We start from the raw sequence: 24,492 nt of genomic DNA, 5'->3' as shown, positions 1-24,492 counted from the left end.
TTATGGTCATGCACCCAGACTGGCCTCAGACTTCCTAGGGAGCCAAACACCACCTTGTACTTCCAATCCTCTGATACCAGCGTGCTGGGCTAAGTTGTATAACTAAAATAAATAAATAAGGCTCAGGAGGCAAGGGCACTTTTAGAATCTTTACAATTGTGTAACCCTCGTCATAAATCAAGAACCTTTACATTTTTAAAAGGGGACTGGAAAGATGACTCAGCACTTTTTGCTTTTTTTTTTTTTTTTTTTTTTTTCGAGGCAGGGTTTCTCTGTGTAGCCTTGGCTGTCCTGGAACTCACTTTGTAGACCAGGCTGGCCTCGAACTCAGAAATCCGCCTGCCTCTGCCTCCCGAGTGCTGGGATTAAAGGCGTGCGCCACCACGCCCGGCGTAGCACTTTTTGCAAAGGACTCAAGTTCAGTTCCTAACATCCACATCAGGTGGCTGACAAACCACTGTCACTCCGTCTCCAGGGAACCCAATACTTTTCTGGTCTCCATGGGTACCCTTACCCACATCACACACACAAATCCACACACAAGCATGCATGCACACATGCACATACATATACACATAGAAGTAAAAAAGAATCTTAAAATGTAAAGCAAGGACTGATTAAATGTTTTTGTATTTGTAGTTGTCCTCCATCTCAACAGGGTTCTGACTGGGTCCAGGAACCACAAGGGCAGCAGCATCTGAGGACGTCTGTGTCCCTTTCATATGGTGGCATAGTGTCTTCACAGTACCTATGGACAACCTCCAATATACTTTCAGCCATCTCTAGATGGCTTCTGATATATATAATATGGCATACATGCTAAGTTAGCCAGGCCAGGAGTATAGCACAGTGGTAGAGTGACTTCCTAGTCACTCTACCAGTGATGGGCTGGGGAAAGAACAAGTTAGTTAACTTAGGGATAGCTGATGTGAACTGCATATTGCTGACTCTGCCCATCCATGAATGCACTATACATTCCATTGGCTCACTTTCTATTTTGCATTGTTTATTACATTTATTTATTTATTTATTTATTATTTGTGTGTGTGTGTGCGTACATGTACATGTGTGCAAATGTGTAGCCCTAGACATGCAGAGGTCAGAAGACAATTTTGGGGAGTTGGATCTCTCTTTTCACTATGTCAGATCCCAGAAATTCAATTCAGGTCATCAGACTTGACAGCAAGCATCGTTACCTGCTGGGAAATCTGTTGAGCTGTCTCTCTCTGTTGTTAAAACTCACTTGCCTAGCCAAGGATAGCCTTGATTCTGGATCCCCCTGCTCTGTCCCCTGAGTGCTGGTAGTTTAGAGCTATGAGGCACTACACATAGCTCTTTCCCTTAAAGACCATTTTAAGTTCTTGATAGTTTCCCTCACTGCCCTGTGGCCACATTATACCTAGTACTCAACTGTATGTCCTGTATGTCTTATATTTACCGACTGGGGACATGAAGGTCACTTTGCTGTTACTGGCCGACCTGGATAAGTTTCCCACATTAACTTAAAAGAACCTTGTTTGTTTGTTTGTTTGTTTGTTTACTGCCTCATTTATTTCTTCAGGGCTATGCACACAGCCCATACTCAGTCAATGTTGAATAAATAATAAAATAGGAGACAAGTTCTGTTGATTGAACCCACCCTGGTTTCTGCACCTTGGGCCCCTTCTGGCTCTTGTGACTGATACCAGTGTCCCTCTGATCCATAGCTCTGGAGTGTCCAGCTCACAGTCACTACACAAACTGCCTTCCCTCCTGTCCACCTTCCTGCTTGGACCCAGACAGCCGCTGTGAGGGCTCTGGCCACAAAGTCCCCGCCACCTGCAGGGAGGGCTGCATCTGCCAGCCTGGCTATGTGCTACATAACAACAAGTGTGTGCTCAGATCTCATTGTGGCTGTGAAGATGCTCAGGGTGTCTTCATCCCGGTGAGTGGGAGGAGAAAGTAGGATTGGTGGTCACGTCCTTCTTTCCATTGCTTCTCTCAGACTGGAACGAACTAGTCTGGATCAATGGCCCTGAAGTACGGAAATTGGTCAGGGCTTAGTACAGGCCACGACGGTGCGCTACCTCTGCACTATGTCCCCAACCACTTGCTAGGGGACTGACTCTACTATTAGCTCTTTCCTGGACCCCACCTCCAGCCTCAGATGTAATTTTTCCCATCTGTGGTTTATTGACTCAGTAGAGGTGAAACCTGCAGACAGACAAGGCCTCCTGTCCTTCAACAGGAGGGAAGCTGTCTCTCCTGAAGCATCTCTCCCTGCCCCCTTACTATCTTTCCCTTCACATGGCTTCTGCGGGAAGGCAAGAGCTGGATCCATCTTCTTCTTTTCCAAGGGTGTGGCATATAGTGCACACTCAGTAAACAGTTGCTGGGGGGATAACAAAGAATGAATGTCCTCTCAGCTTCTTATCCCCTGACTTCTGTAGGCAGGCAAGACGTGGCTATCCGAAGACTGTACCCAGAGCTGTACCTGCATGAAAGGAACCATGAGGTGCTGGGATTTCCAGTGTCCCCCAGGGACATACTGCAAGAACAGCAATGATGGCGGCAGTAACTGTGTCAAAATCTGTAAGGGAGCCATGGGCAAGGTGGGAGGGTGTGCGCGAGGCAGGAAAAGTCAGAGGCAGGACAAGAAGGATCTGGGCCCTCTAGGCCTAAAGCTCAGCGGTAAGAGCTACCCTAGTTTAAAAAAAGCCTCTGATGCTCATGTTGAGCTAGGACTGTTCTTAGTGTCAGTCTCTAAGTGGTTGCTCTCCCACACTCTTCCTCCTTTCTTCTCTATGTCTTGGCATATAGTCCACTGTCAGAGATGTTTGTCGAATGCACAATGAAAGGGGGAGCCCCGAGATCTCTCAGTTATTCTACCCTGCTTGGTTTCTGTGTTCTATGGGGCCCCTCTACTCTCTCCACTAACCCCTTTCTCCTTCAACCCCGTAGCTCTGCAGTGCCCGGCCCACAGCAAGTTCACAGACTGCCTTCCCCCCTGTCATCCTTCCTGCTCTGACCCCGATGGCCACTGTGAGGGCATCAGCACCAATGCCCACTCTAACTGCGAAGAGGGCTGCATGTGTCAACCTGGCTATGTGCTGCGCAACAACAAGTGTGTGCTCAGAATTGAGTGTGGCTGCCAACATGCCCAGGGTGGCTTCATCCCTGTGAGTTGGCATAGAAAGTGGGTTTGAGGGTGCTTGGTGGGTCAGTCTCTTGGGTGTATTGATCAGAGTTCTCTAGAGTAACAGAGGGTATGGAATGACTGTGTATAGAAAGGGAATGTATTAGAGTGACTTACACTCTGTGGTCCAGCTAACCCAGCAATGACTGACTATAAATGGAAGGTCCAAGAATCTAGTAGTTGCTCAGTCTATGAGGCTGCATCTCTCAGGCATATACTGATTTTAGTATATCCCAGAATCCCACAGAAGTAGGCTTTAATGCCAGTGAAGGAATGGACTTGCTAGAGGAGCACTCACACAGAGAGAAAGCTTCCTCCTTCCATGTCCCTCATATAAACTGCCAGCACAAGGTGCGGTCCATATTAAAGGTGAATCTTCTCGCCTCAAAGATCCAGATTCGAAGTGGGTCTTCCATCTTCAAATGATTCGATTAAGAAAGGAAATCACTCATAGGTGTGCTCAGTCATTTGGGTGTTAGCTCATTCCAGATGTAATCAAATTGACAACCAAAAATGGCCACCAATCATAGTGCAACTATGAGGACCTGGGTTCAAATTACCACAACCCACAAAAGCTATTACAGTGGCTCTGAACTCACAGTGCTCCTGTAGGTGAATACTGGTGGGTCTCCAGGAGGTGGGAACTAACTAGTCTTGTAGAGAGCAATGCATGCATGCATGCATGTATGTATGTATGTATGTATGTATGTATGCATGCATGCATGTATGTTTATATGTATGTTTGTATGTATATATGTATGTATGTATGTGTGTATGTATGCATGCATGTATGTATGTATGTTTATATGTATATATGTATGTTTGTATGTATGTATGTATGTATTTTTTAAATAGGTTTGGTGGCCACTTTCTAGTTTCCTCTGCTTCTCTCCAACCAGAATGTCATTCCTTGGTTGGTCAGGGCCTGCCATAGGCTAGGTCGGCTATCTGTGAGCTGCACCCCAAGCCCTTTACTGGGGGATTCTAGACAGGTCCTTTACTCTAGTACATGCCCCACCCTCACCTCCCACCCTGCCTATCAGTTGGGTCCTACTCTGGTGTTCTATGGCTGACCTACATACCAGGCTTCCATTGAAAGATTCTAGGCCTGAGCTCTAACAGCCAGCCATTCCCTTCACTAGGGAGGCACTCCCACAGGAGGATTCCAGGCAAGCACTCTACCCACAGCCTCAGGTGCAGCATGTAGTCGTTTGCTTGTTTTTGTTCTTTTGAGAAAGGATCCCACTGTGTAGCTCTGGCTGACCTAGAACTTACAGAGATCCACCTGCTTCTGCTTCCTGAGTGCCTGGACTGAAGGCATCATGCCACCACATCCTGACAAGATGTAGAGGTTTCTTGTTTCCCCCTGCGGGTGATTGACACACTAGATGCTAAATCTACAAATAGGGAGGGCAGATCAAAGCCCTTTGGACCGTGCATGTGTCTGTATCCCTCGAACCAGCCTGTTCTTCCTCATTTTCTTTGTTTTCCCCATGGCTTCTTCAGGCAGGCAAGAGCTGGACCTCCAGAGGCTGTTCCCAGAGCTGTGACTGCATGGAAGGGGTCATTCGATGCCAGAATTTCCAGTGTCCCTCGGGGACTTACTGCCAGGACATTGAGGATGGCACCAGTAACTGTGCCAATATCAGTAAGGGAGCCACCTGGGGGAAGACGGAGCGGGAATGCTCATGACTAAAGGGCTCAGAGGCAGGGCGGAGAAGGTTAGCTCCCCAGGCCTTGGAGGTCAGTGATAGAGGGGAGAGATTCTGACCCATAACTCACCTGGTCCTTTCTCAGCATTTGTCTCTCCACGGTTAGTATCCCATGACGAACTGGGAGACCCATTTTATTACTTCATTCCTTGGAGCTTAGCATGCATCGCATGCTCAGTAAATGTTTACTGAATGAATAATACAAGGGAGGAAAAAAAAACCCTCAAAGCTCTGTTGGCCTTCAGCCACACCTGGTTTCCATAGCTACTGTTTCCTGAGCCCCTCTAATCTTTTCCACTAACCCAGCTTTCCCTCTAATCCACAGCTCTGCAGTGCCCCGCCCACAGCAGCTTCACTAACTGCCTTCCACCCTGTCAGCCTTCCTGCTTGGACCCAGAAGGCCACTGTGAGGGCTTCACCACCAAAGCCCCCTCCGCCTGCCAGGAGGGCTGTGTCTGTGAACCTGACTATGTGGTTCTTAACAACAAGTGTGTGCCCAGAATTGAGTGTGGCTGCAAAGACGCCCAGGGTGTCCTCATCCCCGTGAGTGGGCGTGGAGAGTGGGATGCGGAGTGGGGGGTGCTGGGGTGATGACTCAGTGGGTAAGGTATATGCACCAAAAGAATGCGGACCTACGTTTGAATTTTTGCAATGCATGTGAACTGGATGGGTGGCCTGTGCCTGTAATCCAGCGCTCCTACTGGGAGATGGGAGGCAGAGACAGGAGAATCCCTAGAAACTTGAGGGCTAGCTTGTGCTGTGAGCTCAGTGGAGGAGACCAACAGCCAAAAGGGTGGGAGGGGGGAAGGGGAAGGGGGAGAGCACTGTGTCAATATGCAATGGAAGGTTTGGACCATCCTCTGACTTCTACACAAACATGTGCTGTAGTTCCGCACACATACATGCACCTACTCGCACACAAAGATCGTTTTGAAAAGTGCCATTAGGGCAACTTCCCTTCTGCCTTGTGCACATGGGATGCGCCTGTCTGTATGCATGACTTCGTGGCTGCCTCTGGAGTGTGAGGGTTGATCAGGTTCTGGAACATACTAGCTGAGTGCTCTGTAGCTGAGCCTCCACAGGTAAATCATCTGTCGTCAGAAGCTATGTGAACTGCCCTGTGCCCCCCAGGCCACCAAGGGAAGATTAGAGGCCTGATGGATACCACAAAGTTGCTCTGGAAGGGTTTTTGATGGGAGCTTCTAGGCAGGTGCTCTACCAATCACACAGGTCTCACCCCCACCCCTACCCCCAATTTTCCATTAATAATTGATTGACTGACTAGATGTGAAACATGCAGATATGAAGGGCAAAGGTCAGCACTTCAGAGAGATGAGGCTGTGGCCCTCTAACCAGACTTTCTGCCCCTGCTCCACTTTTTAACTCCCGTGGCTTTTGTAGGCAGACAAGACCTGGATCAACAAAGGCTGCACACAAATCTGTACCTGTGTGACAGGGACCATCCACTGCAGGGACTTCCAGTGTCCCTCAGGGACCTACTGCAAGGACATCAAGGATGACACCAGTAACTGCACTGAAATCAGTAAGAGGACCACAGAAACAGTGGGGGGCTGTTCATGACTGGAAAGATCAGGGGCACGGCCAGAGGGAGCTTAGTCCCCTGGGCCTGAGAGGTCAGGGGTAGGAGGTAACACAGTGAGGAGAGATTCTGGGGACCAATTTTTGGGCTGGATACTTACTTTCTTAGACTTGGTTTCCTCATGGTTACCACCCCATAATAACTCAGAAGATCCATTCTCATTACTTCCTTTCCTAGGGGATTGGCACACAGCCTGTGGTCAGTAAATATTTGGGTGGGGGGAACCCAAAAACCTACCTTCAAGTTCTCTTGAACATTCTAGCTTCTTCTGTTTCTATAGCGTGTGCTTCTTTAAGCCCCCTGTGGGTCTCTCCACTTACCCCCACTCTCTCTTTCCCCTATAGCTCTGCAGTGCCCGGACCACAGCCTCTACACCCACTGCCTTCCCTCCTGCCTGCCTTCCTGCTCTGACCCAGATGGCCTCTGTAGAGGCACCAGCCCCGAAGCCCCCTCCACCTGCAAGGAGGGCTGCATTTGTGAACCTGACTATGTGCTGAGTAACGACAAGTGTGTGCTCAGAATTGAGTGTGGCTGCAAAGATGCTCAGGGTGTTCTCATCCCGGTGAGTGGGCGTGGAGAGTGGGGTTGGTGGGGGCTGGGAAATGGCTCAGTGTGAAAACATTTGCTCTGGAAGTTTAGGACCCTGAGTTTGAATTCCTACAACCCATGTAAACCACGGCAGTCTGCCTCTAATTCCACAGGCTCCTACTGGGATTTGGGGAACAGGGACGGGAGAATCCCCAGAAACTTAAGGGCTAGATACTCCTGTGTGGGCAGCAGTGAAGAACAGGAAAAGGGGGGGGAGAGCGCTGTAGAAAGTGAGGACCAACACCTGAGGTTTTCCTCTGGCTTCTCCAGATACATGCACTCCTATTTATAACCATGCCAGAGAAAACACAAACATGCACATGCACACATACATACATACATACACATACACATGCGCATACATGTACACACACACATTTGTTCTAAAAACTAGTATTGTATTGAGCATGGTAGCATATTCCTTTTTTCTTTTTTAAAGTTCGTTTGTTTATTTCCTTTACATCTAGATCTTCGTTTCCCCTCCCTCCTCCCCTCTCAGTTCTTTCCCCCTCCCCTCCCCTCCCCTCCCCTCCCCTCCCCTGCCCTCCCCTCCCCTCCCACCATCCATTCCTTCTCCCTTTCTCTTCAAAAAAGGGGAGGCCTCCCACGGGTATTACTCAGCCTCAGCATATCATGTTGCAGTAGACTAGGTGCATCTTCACCTATTGAGGCTAGGTGAGCAGGAAAGGATCCAAAGACAGAGGCAGAGACAGCCCCTGCTCTTACTTTTAGGAATCCTACATGACGACCAAGCTATACAACTGTTATATATGATGGCACATTTCTTTAAGCCCAGCACTCAGGAAGCAGAGTCACAGGCACAGGCACAGGCACACAGATACAGATACACAGACACAGACACAGGCAAAGGCACAGGCACACAGACACACAGACACACTGATACGCAGATACACAGGCACAGACACACAAATACATAGGCACAGACACACACACAAAGGCACAGACAGAGACACACAGACAAAGGCATAGACACACTAATACACAGACACGCAAACACAGACAGACACACAGATACACAGATACAGATACACAGGCACACAGACACAGACAAACAGACACACAGATACACAGATACAGATACACAGGCACATAGACACAGGCACAGACAGAGACACACAGATACAGATACAGATACAGATACACAAGCACATAGACACAGGCACAGACAGAGACACACAGATACAGATACACAGACAGGTAGATCTCTGTGAGTTTGAGACCAGCTAGGTGTACAAAGTGAGTTCCAGGACAGGCAGGGCTACAAAGTGAGATCCTGTCTCAAAACAAAACAAACAAACAAACAAACAAACAAAAACAAAAGAAAAAAGAAAAGAAAATGAGCCTCCTCTCTTCTGCTTCTCTCTACCTGGGATGCTGCTATCTGAATGGATAAAGGTTAGAAAGTGGTGCACACCTTTAACCCCAGCAATCAGGAGGCAGAAGCAAGTGGATCTGAGGCCAGGCTGGTCTACACAGCGAGTTCCAGGACAACCAGGACTACACAGAGAAAGCCCATCTCAAAAACAAAAGGAAGTCCTAGAAAATATTAGGCCAGTGTTCTGCTGATCTATGCTCCTGTCCCCTCCTGCAGATATGAGACTAGGTTACATTATGTAGCACTCAACTTGAGGACTGAGGTCTGTCACTGAACCACAGCCTCCTCCACCCTCACTGAGGAATCCTAGCAGATTCTCTATAATGAGCCAGGCCCCTAGCCACTCACTGGAGAATTCTAGGCAAATGTTCTACCTCTTAACCCATCTTCTATAGCTTCTTAGAGGACTCCTGGCAAGTGTTCTACAGATTTCTGTATCTGGGCTATGCTCCCAAGCCACCAACTGAAGATTATAGGCTTAAGCTCTAACATTGAGCCGCACCTTAGTGCAGGGTTCTAGGCATGCTCTGTACCACTAAGCTATGTCCATAGCCCGAGATGCATGTCCCCCAAATCTCTTCCTTCCATGTTTAGGATAGATGTGGCATGTGTTTATAGGGAGGGCAAGGGTCAAACAAGAGGTCAGGCTGTTTCCTTAGAACCAGTCCCTCTGTCCTGACTCCCTTCCTCTCGCCTTGGTTTCTGCAGGCAGATAAGACTTGGGTCAACAGGGGCTGCACCCAGAGCTGTTCTTGCATGGGAGGGGCCATCCAGTGCCAGAATTTCAAGTGTCCCTCAGAGGCATACTGCCAGGACCTGGAGGATGGCAACAGCAACTGCACCAGTATCCGTAAGGAGCCATGGCGGAGGGTGGGGAGGGTGTGCTCATGGCTGGAGGCATCAGAAGGGAAAGGAGGAGGAACTTGGTCCTCCGGGCTTGTAAGATCTGGGGGGGGGGGGGGTACCACTGCGGGGAGTGTGAGTACTCATGGGTGGACTGGATTCCTCATCACTGTTAGTCTTAGTCTTAGATTGTTAATCTCCAAACTGAGCTGGAAGGTCTACATCCTTTTAAAAGATGCTTTTAATGTACATATAGTGCTGTGCCTGTGTGTGTGTGTTTGTGCCTGTGAGTGTAGTGCATGTGGGGGCCAGAAGGAATGCTGAGGCCCTGAAGGTGGAGTTATATGAAGTATTGAGTCACCTTACCTAGATGCTGAATTCAAGTCCCATGTAAGAGCAGCAAGCAATCTTAAAGGCTGAACCACCTCTCCGTCCCCTGCTCTGTTTTCTGTAGCTTGCTCACTTGGACCTTCTAGGTCATCTCCACTAATTCTAGTCTCCCTCCACCCCCTAGCTCTCCAGTGCCCGGCCCACAGCCACTACACCAACTGCCTTCCACCCTGTCAGCCTTCCTGCTCGGACCCTGATGGCCACTGTGAGGGTTCTAGTACCAAAGTCCCCTCTGCCTGCCAGGAGGGTTGTGTCTGTGAACCTGACTATGTGGTTCTTAACAACAAGTGTGTGCCCAGAATTGAGTGTGGCTGCAAAGATGCCCAGGGTGTCCTCATCCCTGTGAGTGGGCGTGGAGAATGGGGTTGGTGGGGGATGGGAAGTGGCCCAGTGAGTGAAACATTTGCTGAAGAGAGCTCGGGTGGGGGTGGGGGATTGTTTGCCCACCCTCTAACACAAAGACCTGAATTTGAATCTATCCAATCAATGCAAACCTTGATCCAGGGCTGCTGCTAGGAGCTTCCCAAAGCAGGGACAGTAATCCCTGGACACTTCTAGGTAGAAGTGGATGACAACAGTAAAGAGGTGGGGGGAATGGCAGGAAAGGAGGGACAGAGGGGAGAAGAGAGTCTTTGTATAAAGTAAAAGCTGATAACCACTATTTAAGATTGTCCTCCGACCTCAAAACATGCATACATCCCTGCTCCCCACCCACAAACACTCTCTTTTTGTCAAAAGGGAGGCTGAGGGCCACTTTTTCTTTCTTTCTGCTTCTCTCCACCTGGCATGCTCCTGTCTATGTATGCTGGTCTTGTAGTTTATAAAGGTTGGTTAGGTTCTAGAACATGCCATGGCCTCGGCCCCTCTTAGGAGATTCTAGTCAATTGCTCTAAAAGTGAACTGTACGCCCAGCCCTCTCTACCTCTAAGCCATGCCCCCAGACACTCTGGGAGGACTCTGGACAGGTGTTCTACCTCTGAGCCACACTTCCATATTCTATTGAGGGATTCTGGCCTAAGTCACATCCCCAGATTCTCCTGGAGGATTCTGGGAAAGTGTTCCACTTCTAAGCCACAACCTGACAGCTACCTTGCTTACCAATTATCACGGAAGATTCTAGGCAAAGGTTCTACATTTTAACTATGCTTCCAGACCCACAGTTGAGGACTCTCTCACTGAGTTATGCGCTTAGACACTTCCTGGAGGATTTTAGGCATCTACTATACTGCTGAGCTATGCCCACAACCTTCAGTGTGCCCCACTCCCCGCCCCTGAATACCTTCCATCCATAGTTGGCTAACTGAATACACAGAGAACCTGCAGACAAGGAGGGCAAAGGTAACTCCCTCAGGCAGGAGGCAAGGTTATCCTTCTCTAACAAACCCTATGCCCCCACGTCCTTCTCCTTGGCATTGCAGGCAGATAAGACCTGGGTCAACAGAGGCTGTACTCAGAGCTGCACCTGCAAGGGAGGGGCCATCCAGTGCCAGAAATATCACTGCTCCTCAGGGACTTACTGCAAGGACATGGAGGATGACAGGAGTAACTGTGCCACAATCAGTAAGTGAGCCACGGGGAGTGTGGAGAGGTGGTGCTCACGGCTAAAGAGCTGACCAGGGGCAGGGCAAGAGGGAGCTTAGTCCCCTTGCCCTATGGGATCAAGGAGAAGAGGCACCACAGTGGGAATGGACTGTGGGTAGCCATGGCTGGGCTGGGCTGCGTTCCTTCTCACTATTGACCTTCACAATATGGAGCTCTGAGTCTCCACATTAACTTGGAATGTACCTTCTTCCTTTTAAAGATTTTATTTTTAATTGCACGTGTAATGGTGTGTCTGTGTATGGGTATGTGCACCTGAGCCAGGGCATGCAGGAGCCACAAGAGGACCTCTGATGCCCTGGAGCTGGAGTTCCGTGAGGTTTTTGAGCAGGCCAAACTGAACTTAGATCCACCACAAGAACAGTAGTAAATCTGCTTAACTGCTGAGCCACCTCTCCGGCCCCAAGAGATCCATTCTTTCTTCCCTTGGGGCTTGGCGGAGTCCACACTCAGTAAATGTCGGCTGAATGGATACCAAAAGGCGGAAGAAGCTCCCTCCGCACTCTCTCGTGAACGCTCTGCCTGGCCTGCTCTCTGTAGCTTGCTTTGCCAACTGTGTTCCTCTCCCCTAACCTCACTCTCTCTTCCCCACAGCCCTGCAGTGCCCCGCCCACAGCCACTACACCAACTGCCTTCCACCCTGTCAGCCTTCCTGCTTGGACCCTGATGGCCACTGTGAGGGCTCCACCACCAAAGCCCCCTCCGCCTGCCAGGAGGGCTGTGTCTGTGAACCTGACTATGTGGTGCTTAACAACAAGTGTGTGCCCAGAATTGAGTGTGGCTGCAAAGACGCCCAGGGTGTCCTCATCCCCGTGAGTGGGCGTGGAGAGTGAGGTGGGGTGGGGGCAGGGCTGGGGAGAGAGCTCAGTGGGTAAAATGTTTGCCTGCCCTAGTGTGAGGACATGAGTTTGAATTTGTGCAACCAACGTAAGCCTTGGTGCTGTGTGTCATGTGTCTGTAATTCCAGGGATCCTACTAGAAGATGGGGGGTGGGGGGGCAGTAGAGTCCTTAGAAACAGGAAAGCTAGCTAGTGTGGGGGCGGGATGAAGGACAACAGCAAAGAGACGAGAGAGGCAACCATGATGAGGGAGTGAGGAGGGAGTAGGAAGGGAAGAAAGAGACTGTCTTTTTTTTTGGTTTTTCCAGACAGGGTTTCTCTGTATAGCCCTGGCTGTCCTGGAACTCACTTTGTAGACCAGGCTGGCCTCGAACTCAGAAATTCACCTGCCTCTGCCTCCCAAGTGCTGGGATTAAAGGCGTGTGCCACCACGCCCAGCTAGATACTGTCTTAATACAAGTGGAAGATGAGGCCCAACACTAGAGACTGTCTTGTGACTGCCACACATAAGTGTGTGTCCTTCACCCCTCCCTAAAGCTTTTTTTTTTTTTTAAAGCAGGATTGTTGTCTTAGGTGGGGTTTCTACTGCTGCAATGAAACACCATGACCAAAAAGCAAGTTGGGGGAGGAAAGGGTTTTTTTTAATGCAGCTTACACTTCCAAATCATAGATCATCATTGGAAGAAGTCAGGAGTTCAAGCAGGGCAGGAACTTGGAGGCAGGAGCTGATGCAGAGACTATGAAGGGTGCTATTTACTGGCTTATCTCACATGGCTTGCTCAGCTTGCTTTCTTATAGAACCCAGGACCAGCAGCCCAGGGATGGCCCCCATCCACCATGAGCTGGGCATTCCCCCCATTTATTGCTAGTTGAAAAAGCGCCTTACGGCTGGATCTCATGGAGGCATTTCCTCAACAGAAGCTCCTTCCTCTCTGATGCCTCTGGCGTATGTCAGATTGACACACAAAATCAGCCAGTGCAATTGGGGACCACTTTTTTTTTGTTGGTTTTGTTTGTTTTTTATTTGTTTGTTTGTTTGTTTTGAGACAGGGTTTCTCTGTATAGCCCTGGCTGTCCTGGAACTCACTCTGTAGACCAGGCTGGCCTCCAACTCAGAAATCTGCCTGCCTCAGCCTCCCAAGTGCTGGGACTAAAGGTGTGCACCACCACGCCTGGCTGGGGACCACTTTTATCTTTTATGCTTTCTTCTACCTGTCTGTATGGATGGTCCTGTTATGTGAAGGTTGGTGATGTCCTGGAACATGATAAACTAATGTTCTACTGCCGAGACACACCTCAGCCCCTCTCTGGAGGTCTGGCCAGGGGCTCTGACACTTCGATATACTCCCTGGCCCTCACTGAGAATTCTGTGCTACTCCTCAGCCCCCACCCCCCACCTCACTCTGGATTCTTGGCAGCTGCCATACCAATGAGCGAGGTCTTTATCCTCATACCAGTGACTCCTAGGCCATTTCTCTACTGCTAAGCCACACCTAAGCCCTCTTAGAGCGTCCTTACAAGTTTTCTACAACTGAGCCATACCCCCAGCCTTTCACTGGAGGATACAAGACAGTTTTGTACTACAGAGTCATGCCCCTAGACTCTCTTAGACCATTCTAGGTAAATGATCTATCTCTAAGACACAGCATTCTCAGCCCCTCCCAAATACCTGCCATTCCTAGATGATGGTTCTAGTCATAGGTTCTGCATCTGAGCTGTGCTTCCGAGCACTAAGAGAGAGTCCTCTGCCCCAGTTCTACCAGCGAGCCACACCTCATCCACTTACTGAAAGACTGTACTATCGAGCTGTGCCACAACCCCAGAGGCATCCTTTTCTCTCCAAATCTTAACCTGTTGATAGAGAGGGCAGAGGGCAGCCCTTGAGAGGGGAGTCAGGGCTGTTTCTCTCTAACCAGTCCCTCTGTCCTGACTCCCTTTCTCTCCCCTTGGCATTGCAGGCAGATAAGACCTGGATCAACAGAGGCTGTACTCAAAGCTGCACCTGCAAGGGAGGGGCCATCCAGTGCAAGAAATTTCAGTGTCCCTCAGAGACTTACTGCAAAGACATCGAGGACGGCAACAGTAACTGTACCAGAATCTGTAAGGGAGCCATGGTGGAGGTGGAGAATGTATGCATGTAGCTACAGAGCTCAGAGGCAGAGCAAAGTGGAGCTTAGTTCCCCAGGCCTCAGAGGTTCGAGATAGGAAGGACCACAATGAGGAGGGCTTTTGGGAACCTTTGACTCTGCTGGGTCCCTTCTCTCTCTTAGTTCTGAATGTTAGTCCCCACATTAGCTTGGGATAGCCCTTCATCTGTACTTCTTACTTTAAATTGTGTGTATTAGTGTATGTCAGTGAGTGGGTATGTCCACATGAGTGCAACATGCATGGCAGCCAGAGGAGTGGACTGAATCCCCTTGGAGCTGAATCCCCCAGAAACTGTGAGCAGCCCAATGTGGGTGAGACGAACCCTGCTCAGTTCCTCTGCAAGACCAGCAGCACTCCTAACTGCAGAACCATCTCTCAGCCGCAAGTGATCCAGTCTTTCTTTCCTTGAAGCTGGGCACAAAGTTCTCAATGACTAAATATGTGATGAGTGGACAACAGAAGGGGGAAAGCTCTACACTCGCTTGGGCATTCTAGTGTTGTATCTGTAGCCTCTGCTTGCTCTGACCTGTGTCCCTCTCCCCTGACCTCACTCTCCCCCACAGCTCTGCAGTGCCCAGCCAACAGCAACTTCACCAGCTGCCTGCCTTCTTGTCAGCCCTCCTGCTCTCATACGGATGTCCACTGTGAGGAACCCAGCCCCCACTCTCTCTCCTCCTGCAAGGAGGGCTGCGTCTGTCAATCTGGCTACGTGTTGCATAATGACGAGTGTATACTCAGAAATCAGTGTGGCTGCAAAGATGCCCAGGGTGCTCTCATCCCAGTGAGTGAGCGTCTCAAGTGGGGACTAGTGGGGAGCCTGGAGGAAGCTCAGTGGGTGAAATGCTTGCCCCCTCACCACAGTGTGAGGACCTGAATAACTCTGTATGGGCTAACATAAGCCTTAGTGGTGTGCGTCTATCATCCCATGGCTCCAGCTAGGAGATAGGAGGTGGGGGTGGGGTGTGTGGTCAGGATACTTCCTAGAAATGTTATGAGCTAGCTATTCCTGTGTGAGGAGCAGTAAAAAGAGGCAACCATGGTGGGGTGGATGTTCAGGGGGAGACTGCAAAATACAGGAATACAAAATGAGGGCAATCACGTGAGATCGTCCACGGACCACCACATGTACATGCATCCATACTCACACAGTCACACAAATACACACTCACAAAAACTTCTTAAAAGTGGGACTGGGTGGTCATCTTCTCCTTTATTCTGCTTCTCTACACTTGAGATGTGCCTAACTACATGGCTGGTCCTGTAATATGAAGTTGGTCTTTCCTGGAACTTGCCAGGCAAATGCTCTACTGATGAGCCATGCCCTAAACCCTTCCCTAGAAGATGCTAGCCATAGGTTCTCAAACTGACCCATGTTCTCAGTCCCATAGTAGCAGATGCTAGGCAATTGCTCTACCACTAAGTCATGCCCCCAGATAGCCTTAAAGGATTCTAGGTAAAGGTTCTGCGTTTGAGCTACAATCCCAGGTTTCCATTGAAGGATTCTAGGCCTCATGTCTACCCATGAGCCACTATGAGCCTTTTACTGGAGGATTCTAGACAGAGGCTCTGCATCTGAGCTATACTCCCAGATACCCAACAGAGGACTCTAGATCTCAGCTCTACCAGTGAGCAACAGACCAGCCCCTTACTAGACTGAGATGTGTTAACAGCCCATGATGTCTTTTCTCCTTGCATACTTTCCTTCCATGTTTCCATGTTTGTTTTAGTCAGTGGGGTAGAACCTGCTGATGGCACACACGAAGCTCTTCATAGGAGGCAAGAATTACTCAGAACTGGCACCTGTCTTTGTAACTTGCTTTCTCTCCCTATGGCTTTTGCAGGAAGGCAAGACCTGGATCACCAGCGGCTGTACTCAGAGCTGTAACTGCACGGGAGGGGCCATCCAGTGCCAGAATTTTCAGTGTCCCTTGAAGACTTACTGCAAGGACCTCAAGGATGGCAGCAGTAACTGCACCAATATCAGTAAGGGAGCCATGGCCAAGGGTGGGGAGGGTGTGCTCATGACTGGAGAGTCAAGAGGCAAGGCAAGAAGGAGCTTCGTTGTGGGCATAAGAAGTCAGGGATACGGAGGTGTCATGGTGGAGAGGAATTCTGAGCACCCACACTGGACTAGCCAGTACTAGTCAGTACTAGTCAGTACTAGTCTCTCAATGATTAGCCTCATCTGATTTAAAGATCAACATATTTTTAAATTAATAAATGTATTTCTTTTTATTTATGTTTAATTGTATATGTCTATGTGTGTAGATTCCATGTGTGTGCAGATGAGGGGTGGCAGGGGTCAAAAGAGGCTGTTAGACCTGGAGCTGGAGCTTCCAGGTGCTTATGGGTACTGGGAAGCAAACTCAGTTCCTCTGGAAGACAAGCAAATGCTTTTAACCACTGAGCATCTCTCCAGCCCCGTATCCATACTCTTAGCTGCTCTCTGGCCCTGACACACAGTTCATGAACAATAAATATTTGTCCAATCAATAACAAAAGGAAAAACAAACAGACAAGACAGACAAACTCTGTTATCTTTCCGCCCAGCATGGTTCCTGTAGCCTCTGCTTCCTCTGACCCTTCTGGTCCTCTCTACTAGTTCTAATTTCCCTCTATATTATAGCTCTGCAGTGCCCGGCCCATAGCCGCTACACCAACTGCCTTCCATCCTGTCCACCCTCGTGCTTGGACCCAGAGGGCCTCTGTGAGGGCACCAGCCCTAAAGCTCCCTCCACCTGCAGGGAGGGCTGCATCTGCCAACCTGGCTACCTGATGCATAAAAACAAGTGTGTGCTCAGAATCTTCTGCGGCTGCAAAAACACCCAGGGTGCTTTCATTTCGGTGAGTGTGTGTGTGTGTGTGGGGGGGGGGGGGGATGGCCTTGGTAAGGCTAGAGGGATGGCTAACTGGGTAGAATATTCACTCAGAAAGTGTGAGGACCTGAGTTTGAATCACCACAGTCCATGTAGATGGGGCATGGACCCTGTGTCTCTAATCCCAGGGACAGAAGCTGGAGACAGAAGAATCTCTGAAATTGCAATGAATTCTGTATGGGTAGAGAGAGAGGTGTATGACATCAAAGAGACAGATTTTTGTCTCAATACCAGCTGTGGGGATTGACACCTGGGTTATGCTCTGTTCTCAAACCATACGTGTACTCAGATACGCGCATGAATCATATGTAAATACAAAGTGGGGTTGGGGGCCTTCTCCTTTCTGCTCCTCCTGCCTGAGATGATCCTGAGAAGATGGGTCAGGTCCTTCACTGGCCATCTGACCCTCACGGGGAGCTCTAGACATGCCCCCATTACGTCACTGGGAAAGTCTAGTTAGACACTATCCTGCTGTGCCGCACCAGCTGCAATTAAAAATGTATTTCTAACCGATAGTGCTGAGTCAGCGGAGGATGCGCCTTCAGCTAGGAAAGGCAGGTGACAGTCCTTCAAGCAGGATGTGACACTGTCTCTTTAGAACTGGACCGTGGTCATCGGGTGTTTTCTCTTCCCATGGCATCTGCAGGCAGACAAGACGTGGATCTCCAGGGGCTGCACCCAGTCCTGTACCTGCTCAGCAGGGGCCATCCACTGCAGAAATTTCAAGTGTCCCTCAGGGACCTACTGCAAGAATGGGGATAATGGCAGCTCTAACTGCACCGAAATCAGTAAGGGAGCGAGCAGGGAGGGTGTGCTTGTGGACAGGGGTCAGAGGCAGAGCAAGAAGGACCTTGGTCTCTAGGCTTTAGGTGTAGGAGATCGGAAGTGTCACAGTTGAGAGGGACTCTGGGGATCTGTGGCTGGGTTGAGTCTCTTTTCAGTGTTAGCTTCTCACGGTTAGTCTCCTATATTGGCTTGGGAGCGCCATCTTCTTACATGGCTCCTCATGGCTTGGCACCACAGCTTAGAAACTGTTTGCTGGATGAATAACCAAAGGGGGGAGGCTGGAGGGATGGCTCAGTGGTCAAGAGCACTGACTGCTCTTCCAGAGGTCCTGAGTTCAATTCCCAGCAACCACATGGTGGCTCATAACCATCTGTAATGGGTTCTGATGCCCTCTTCTGGTGTGTCTGAAGACAGCTACAGTGTAGTTATATAAGTATAGTTAATAAATAAATCTTTTTAAAGAAAAACAAAAACAAAAACAAAAGGGGTAAATGAGCCCAGACTCCCCTGTAATTCAGCTTATCCCCCAATCCCTGCTATTTTGGGCCTCTTTCCACTAACCACTCTCCTTCCACACTGTAGCTCTACAATGCCCAACCAACAGCCAATTCACAGACTGCCTTCCCTCCTGTGTGCCTTCTTGTTCCAACCGCTGTGAGGTCACCAGCCCAAGTGTCCCCTCCAGCTGCAGGGAGGGATGTCTTTGCAACCATGGCTTTGTGTTCAGTGAGGACAAATGTGTGCCCAGAACACAGTGCGGCTGTAAAGATGCTCGGGGTGCCATCATCCCGGTGAGTGTATGTGAGGACTGGGACTGAGGGCCAGTTGTTCCTTTTCTCTGCTTCTCTCAGCCTGGGATGCCCTGTTCTCAAAGTCTGGCCCTGGAATGAGAAGACTGCTCAGAGCCCGACACATAGTAGGCCAGCTCAGGGCCTGAAACACAGTAGGCCAGTATTCTAAGAGAGCCATATAGTAGCTCCCATGAAAGGATTCTTTCTGTAATGCTCTCTACACCCTAATCTAACCCCCGCCTTAGACTTGGGGTGTTAGCAAATAATTGCAGTTAGTGGAGACAGTCTGAGTTGGGGGGGTCTAAGGAAGTAAAAATCTGTCTGCCCGTTAGCTCCGCAGTGTCTGGCCCACAGCAACACACCTTCCCTCCTGTATGACTTAGATGTGGAAAGTGGTTAGGGAGAGCATGCATAAACCATTCAGGCCTGAGCCTTAGCTGGGCCCACTGGAGCACCTCCTCGGGCTCCACATCCCTTCTCATTACCCACCTTCTGCAGGCAGGCAAGACCTGGACCTCCAAAGGCTGTACCCAGAGCTGTGCCTGCGTGGAAGGCAAAATCCAGTGCCAGAATTTCCAGTGTCCCCCAGAGACCTACTGCAAGGACAGCAGTGAAGGCAGCAGTACTTGCACCAAAATCAGTAAGGGGCCATCCCTGGGCCTGCGGTGGTAGCTGGCGTGGCTAGAAAAGTCAGAGGTGGGGGCGAGAAGGAACTTGGTGCCCTGCCCAAAGAGCTTGGGACTCAGGAATCACTGCTGGCCCGCGTGTCTTCTCAATACTAGTCTCCCAGTAGTCTTCCACATTGACCTAGAGATGGAATCTTCCAGTTTGTGCCTCAGTGCTCAGCATACCAGCATCCTCCATAAATGTTTGCTGAATGAAGAACAGAACGGGGTGGGAGGCTCTGCTGTTGGTTTGTCCAGCTTGATTTTTTTTTAACAGTGTCTGACTCACTGGACCCCCTCTGTTAGTCTCCACTAACCTCTCTCCTACCTCATAGCTCTCCAGTGCCCGGCCCACACCCAGTACACCAGCTGCCTTCCCTCCTGCCTGCCTTCCTGCTTGGACCCAGAGGGCCTCTGCAAAGATATCAGCCCTAAAGTCCCCTCCACCTGCAAGGAGGGCTGCGTGTGCCAATCTGGCTACGTGCTGAACAGTGACAAGTGTGTGCTCAGGGCTGAGTGTGACTGCAAAGACGCCCAGGGTGCTATCATCCCGGTGAGTGGGCACCCCCTGGGGGTACTGCTGAGCGCTGCAGAGGTGAGTCACTGGGCAAAACGTTTGTGGAGTGAGCATGATAACCTGAGTTTTGAGTCCGCACAACCCTTGTGAACTGGCCATGGTAACCTGAGTCTTTAATTCTAGGGCTTGCCCTGGGAGTCCTGAGAAGAAGATAGGAGAATCCCCAGAAACTTGTGAGACAGTAGTGGACAACATCAAGGAACTGAGGGGAGGAAGGAGACAGGGAGAATGGGGGCAGGAGAGAGACAGAGAGAGAGATGCAGAGACACTCTGTTTCAGTACACGGTGAAAAGGGGGGATCAACACCCAGGATTGTCCTCTTCTGTGGGCACTTAAGTGAGCCTGCGCGCGCACACACACACACACACACACACACACACACACGAGAGAGAGAGAGAGAGAGAGAGAGAGAGAGAGAGAGAGAGAAAGAGAGAGAGAGAGAGAGAGAGAGAGAGAAGAAGAAGAAGAAGGAGGAGGAGCAGGAGGAGGAGGGAGGAGGGGGGAGGAGGGGAGGGGAGGGGAGGGGAGGGGAGAGGGGGGGAGAGGGGGGGAGAGGGAGGGAGAGGGGGGGAGAGGGGGGGAGGGGAGGGGAGGGGAGGGGAGGGGAGGGGAGGGGAGGGGGAAGGGGAGGGGAGGGGAGGGGAGGGGAGGGGAGGGGAGGGGAGGGGAGGGGAGGGGAGGGGAGGGGAGGGGAGGGGAGAGGAGAGGAGGTAGAGAATGGTTTGAAAACCAACGTAGGACTGAGAAGGTCAAGTAGTCTTACCTGGAGTGCTCCTGTCTGTGTGACTGCCTGTGGAGTGTGAGTGTGCAGGTCATGTTCTGCGGCAGGCTAGGTGAGTGCACTACCACAGAGCCTGCACCTCTGGCCCTCACCGAGGGGAGATAGCAAGTGTATGCAAGTCACACCAGTCCCCTCACAATGGGGGATCTGATCAGGTGTCCTATAGCTGAACTATATTCCCAGGTCATCATACAACACTGAGCAACTCCCACACTCGCAGTGGAACAGTCTAGGCAGGTGCTACTGCTGATCTGTGCACACAGCAAGAGAAGCCGTCTTTCCTTAAAATACTTTAGACACAGATAGGTACTCCTGACTGCCAAGGATAGATAGATGGCGAACCTAAGTGCCTGAAACAGGATGTGAAACTCTATCCAATTCCTCTGTCCTGATGGTCTACCTCGTCCCATGACTTCCACAGGCAGGCAAGACCTGGACCTCCCCAGGCTGTACCCAGAGCTGTGCCTGCATGGGAGGGGCTGTTCAGTGCCAGAGTTCCCAGTGTCCCCCAGGGACTTACTGTAAGGACAATGAAGATGGCAACAGTAACTGCGCCAAAATAAGTAAGGGAGCCGTGGGGGAGGGTGGGGTGTGGGTGCTCATGGCTGGGTGAACTGGAGGCGAGGCAAAAAGGAGCCTAGTTCTCTGCCCTAAGAGGTCAAGATACTGAGGTCCTTCAGTAGAGAGGGGTTCTGGTAATCCATAGCTCTGCTGAGACCCTTCTCTGGGTTAGTCTCTCAGTAGTGTCTGACAATGACTTGGGTCATCCATTCTAAGTTTCTTCTCTCAAAGCTTGGCACGTAGGCCACGCCCAATAAATGTTCACTGAATGAATAACAAAAAATGGGGAGAACCCCAAGATCTCTTTTTCATTCTGCCCAGCCTGGTTTCTGCAGCCTCTGCTTTTTCAGGCTGCCTCTGGGCCTCTCCACTAACCCTACCCTTTCTACCCCATAGCTCTGCAATGCCCAGCCCACAGCCTATTCACCAACTGCCTTCCCTCCTGTCTGCCTTCCTGCTTGGACCCGGATGGCCTCTGTAAGGGAGCCAGTCCCAAAGTCCCCTCCACTTGCAAGGAAGGCTGCATCTGTCAATCTGGCTACGTGCTGAGTAACAACAAGTGCCTGCTCAGAAATCGTTGTGGCTGCAAAGATGCTCACGGCGCTCTCATACCAGTGAGTGGGAGCAGATGGTAGGATTGGTGGAGGCTGGGGAAATAACTCCATTATGAGGTATTCATCCTGCAAGTGTTTGGACCTAGGTTTGAATTCCCACAATAATGTAAGATGGACAGAGCCTATGTCTACACTCCCACTGCTTCTACGGGGATATGGGAAAGGCAGACAGCAGAATCCTCAGAAACTTGAAAGCTAGTCTTGTGTGTGTCATGGTGACGAACAACAAAAAGGATAGAGAAAGAGACAGACAGGGACATTATCCTCTGACCTCCATGTCTGAGTGTGCACATGCATGCTCACATACACACACACAGACACACTCACACACACATACACTCACACAAACACGCACACAGACACACTCACACAAACATACTCACACAGACACACACTCACACACACAGGACGGTGAGTGAAGAAGAGGGGTGGTGGCTGATTTTTTTAATCCCAGTAGAGTCAGGTGGATCCCTAAAGTTCAAGACTAGCCTGTTCTACATAGCAAGTTCTAGACTGTCCAGGACTCTATACTGAAAACCTGTCTCAAAAACAGACTACCCAGCCAATCCATGAAAAGAAAACACACGTAGATTGGGAGCCACTAGCTCATTTCTTATGCTTCTGTGCCCCTGGGGTGCTCCAGTCTGTATGGCTGGTACTGGAATGTGAAGGTTGTTCAGGCCCAGGCACAGGGGAGGCAAGCACATAGCCACTGAGCCACTCCCCAGCCCCTCACTGGGGGTGATAGTCTACTTGAGAGCTGCACACCATTCATCCCTGAGGATTCTAGTCAGATACTCTGCAACCTGAGCTATGCTCCCCAGTCCCTGCTATAGGATTTAGAGACAGCATTCCTACCACTGGCCCATCCCCCAGTGCCCTAACCTAGGATTTCAGGCAGAAGCCCTGCTAATGACCCAAGCCCCCAGCGCCTCACTGGGAGATTCTAGGCAGGTTCCACTCTGCTGAGTTACACACATAGCAACAGACAGAAATTTATTTTTCAAACATTTTCTACCTGCTATTGGTTGATCAGTAAATGTGTGAGGCCGTCTCTAGCCAGCCCCTCTTTCCTCCACTTCCTGTCTCTTTCTGTGCCTTCTGCAGGAAGACAAGACCTGGGTCTCCAGAGGCTGCACCCAGAGCTGTGTCTGCACAGGAGGAAGTATCCAGTGCCTGAGTTTCCAGTGTCCCCCTGGGGCGTACTGCAAGGACAATGAAGATGGCAGCAGTAACTGTGCCAGAATCCGTAAGGAGCCAGGTCGGGAGGGTGGAGAAGGTGTCCTGGTGGCTGTAGGGACCAGAGGCAGGGCAAGAAGGAGCTTAGTCCCCTGGGCTTTAGAGGTTGGGGATAGAAGGTATCACAGTAAGGGGCCATGGTGGCCATGAGTGGGCTGAGTCCCTCCTCAATGTTATTCTCTCACATGGACTTGTGGGAGCGCCCCCCCCCTTTTCTACTTACTCTTGTATTGGTGAACAGGGCAAGCTCAGTGAATGCTTGCTGAATGAATAACAAATGGGGGAGGGGTGAGCAGGATCTCTCGGGCTTTCTGTAGAGTCTGCTTTCTGCACAGAAGCCTCTCTTCTGTGGGCTTCCTCTGATCCGCTCCATTCACCCTACTCTCCCTCCACTCCACAGCTCTGCAATGTCCAGCCAACAGCCACTACACTGACTGCTTTCCCCCCTGTCCACCTTCTTGCTCGGACCCAGAGGGCCACTGTGAAGCCTCTGGCCCCAGAGTCCCCTCCACTTGCAAGGAAGGCTGCCTCTGCCACCCTGGCTTTGTGCTTGATAGGGACAAGTGTGTGCCCAGAATTGAGTGTGGCTGCAAAGATGCACAGGGTGCTCTCATCCCGGTGAGTGGGAGGCAGGGAGTGGGAATGCCTTTTTATTCTGCGTCTCTTAGTCTGTGCTGTTCACACGCAGTGTTCATGTCTGTAGAGCTGGCCTTGGAATGTGAATGAAGGTCTGTCCTGGCATAGGCTAGACAAATGCATAAGAACCATTCCTAGCCCCTTGTAGGATTCTTGTTGGACCACTGAAGCATGCCCTAGTCCCTTACTGGTATTTCTAGGCAGAGGCTGTCTGTTGAAACAGATTCTAGTCAAGTAGCCTACTGCCGAGCTCACCCCATTCACATATTTTCCATGTCCTAATGGTTGTCGCAATAGATGTGGTCCCAGAGAATGGGAGAGGAAATGAAGACCCCTTCGACGGGCCTAAGGTTGTCTTCCTTTAATCAACCCCTCTGTTCTCTTTCTTTTCCCATGGCTTCCGCAGTCAGGCAAGACCTGGACCTCTCCAGGCTGTACCCAGAGCTGTGCCTGCATGGGAGGGGCTGTTCAGTGCCAGAGTTCCCAGTGTCCCCCAGGGACTTACTGCAAGGACAATGAAGATGGCAGCAGTAACTGTGCCAGAATAAGTAAGGGAGCCGTGGGGGAGAGAGGGGTGGGGTGCTCATGGCTGTGACAGGGCAAGAAGAAGATTAACCCCCCCCCCCACTTAAGAGGTTGAGGATAAGGAGGGAGGCATGGGGGAGAGGGTCACAGG

The 24,492-nt window shown here is 50.5% G+C and overlaps 1 protein-coding gene across 1 annotated transcript in view; it reads left to right on the top strand.

Moving 5' to 3' along the window:
• Zan (zonadhesin) overlaps positions 1–24,492 on the top strand; it is a 94,889-nt gene that overhangs the window by 42,518 nt on the left and 27,879 nt on the right. The window contains exons 33-56 of the mRNA XM_085836391.1: positions 1,707–1,924; positions 2,430–2,571; positions 2,941–3,158; positions 4,682–4,823; positions 5,213–5,430; positions 6,289–6,430; positions 6,832–7,049; positions 9,180–9,321; positions 9,829–10,046; positions 11,123–11,264; positions 11,898–12,115; positions 14,101–14,242; positions 14,854–15,071; positions 16,132–16,273; positions 16,917–17,134; positions 17,813–17,954; positions 18,535–18,743; positions 19,242–19,383; positions 19,744–19,961; positions 21,188–21,329; positions 21,724–21,941; positions 23,049–23,190; positions 23,581–23,798; positions 24,223–24,364. Coding sequence (XP_085692517.1) covers positions 1,707–1,924; positions 2,430–2,571; positions 2,941–3,158; positions 4,682–4,823; positions 5,213–5,430; positions 6,289–6,430; positions 6,832–7,049; positions 9,180–9,321; positions 9,829–10,046; positions 11,123–11,264; positions 11,898–12,115; positions 14,101–14,242; positions 14,854–15,071; positions 16,132–16,273; positions 16,917–17,134; positions 17,813–17,954; positions 18,535–18,743; positions 19,242–19,383; positions 19,744–19,961; positions 21,188–21,329; positions 21,724–21,941; positions 23,049–23,190; positions 23,581–23,798; positions 24,223–24,364 — 4,311 coding nt within the window. The remainder of the gene's footprint in view (positions 1–1,706; positions 1,925–2,429; positions 2,572–2,940; positions 3,159–4,681; positions 4,824–5,212; positions 5,431–6,288; positions 6,431–6,831; positions 7,050–9,179; positions 9,322–9,828; positions 10,047–11,122; positions 11,265–11,897; positions 12,116–14,100; positions 14,243–14,853; positions 15,072–16,131; positions 16,274–16,916; positions 17,135–17,812; positions 17,955–18,534; positions 18,744–19,241; positions 19,384–19,743; positions 19,962–21,187; positions 21,330–21,723; positions 21,942–23,048; positions 23,191–23,580; positions 23,799–24,222; positions 24,365–24,492) is intronic.

Source organism: Mus caroli, unplaced genomic scaffold, assembly GCF_978045245.1.
Source record: "Mus caroli unplaced genomic scaffold, Mus_caroli_1 scaffold_4, whole genome shotgun sequence".
Lineage (NCBI taxonomy): Eukaryota > Metazoa > Chordata > Mammalia > Rodentia > Muridae > Mus > Mus caroli.
The sequence above is the reverse complement of the archived record's forward strand: the minus strand, read 5'-3'. Positions and strand labels throughout refer to the sequence as shown.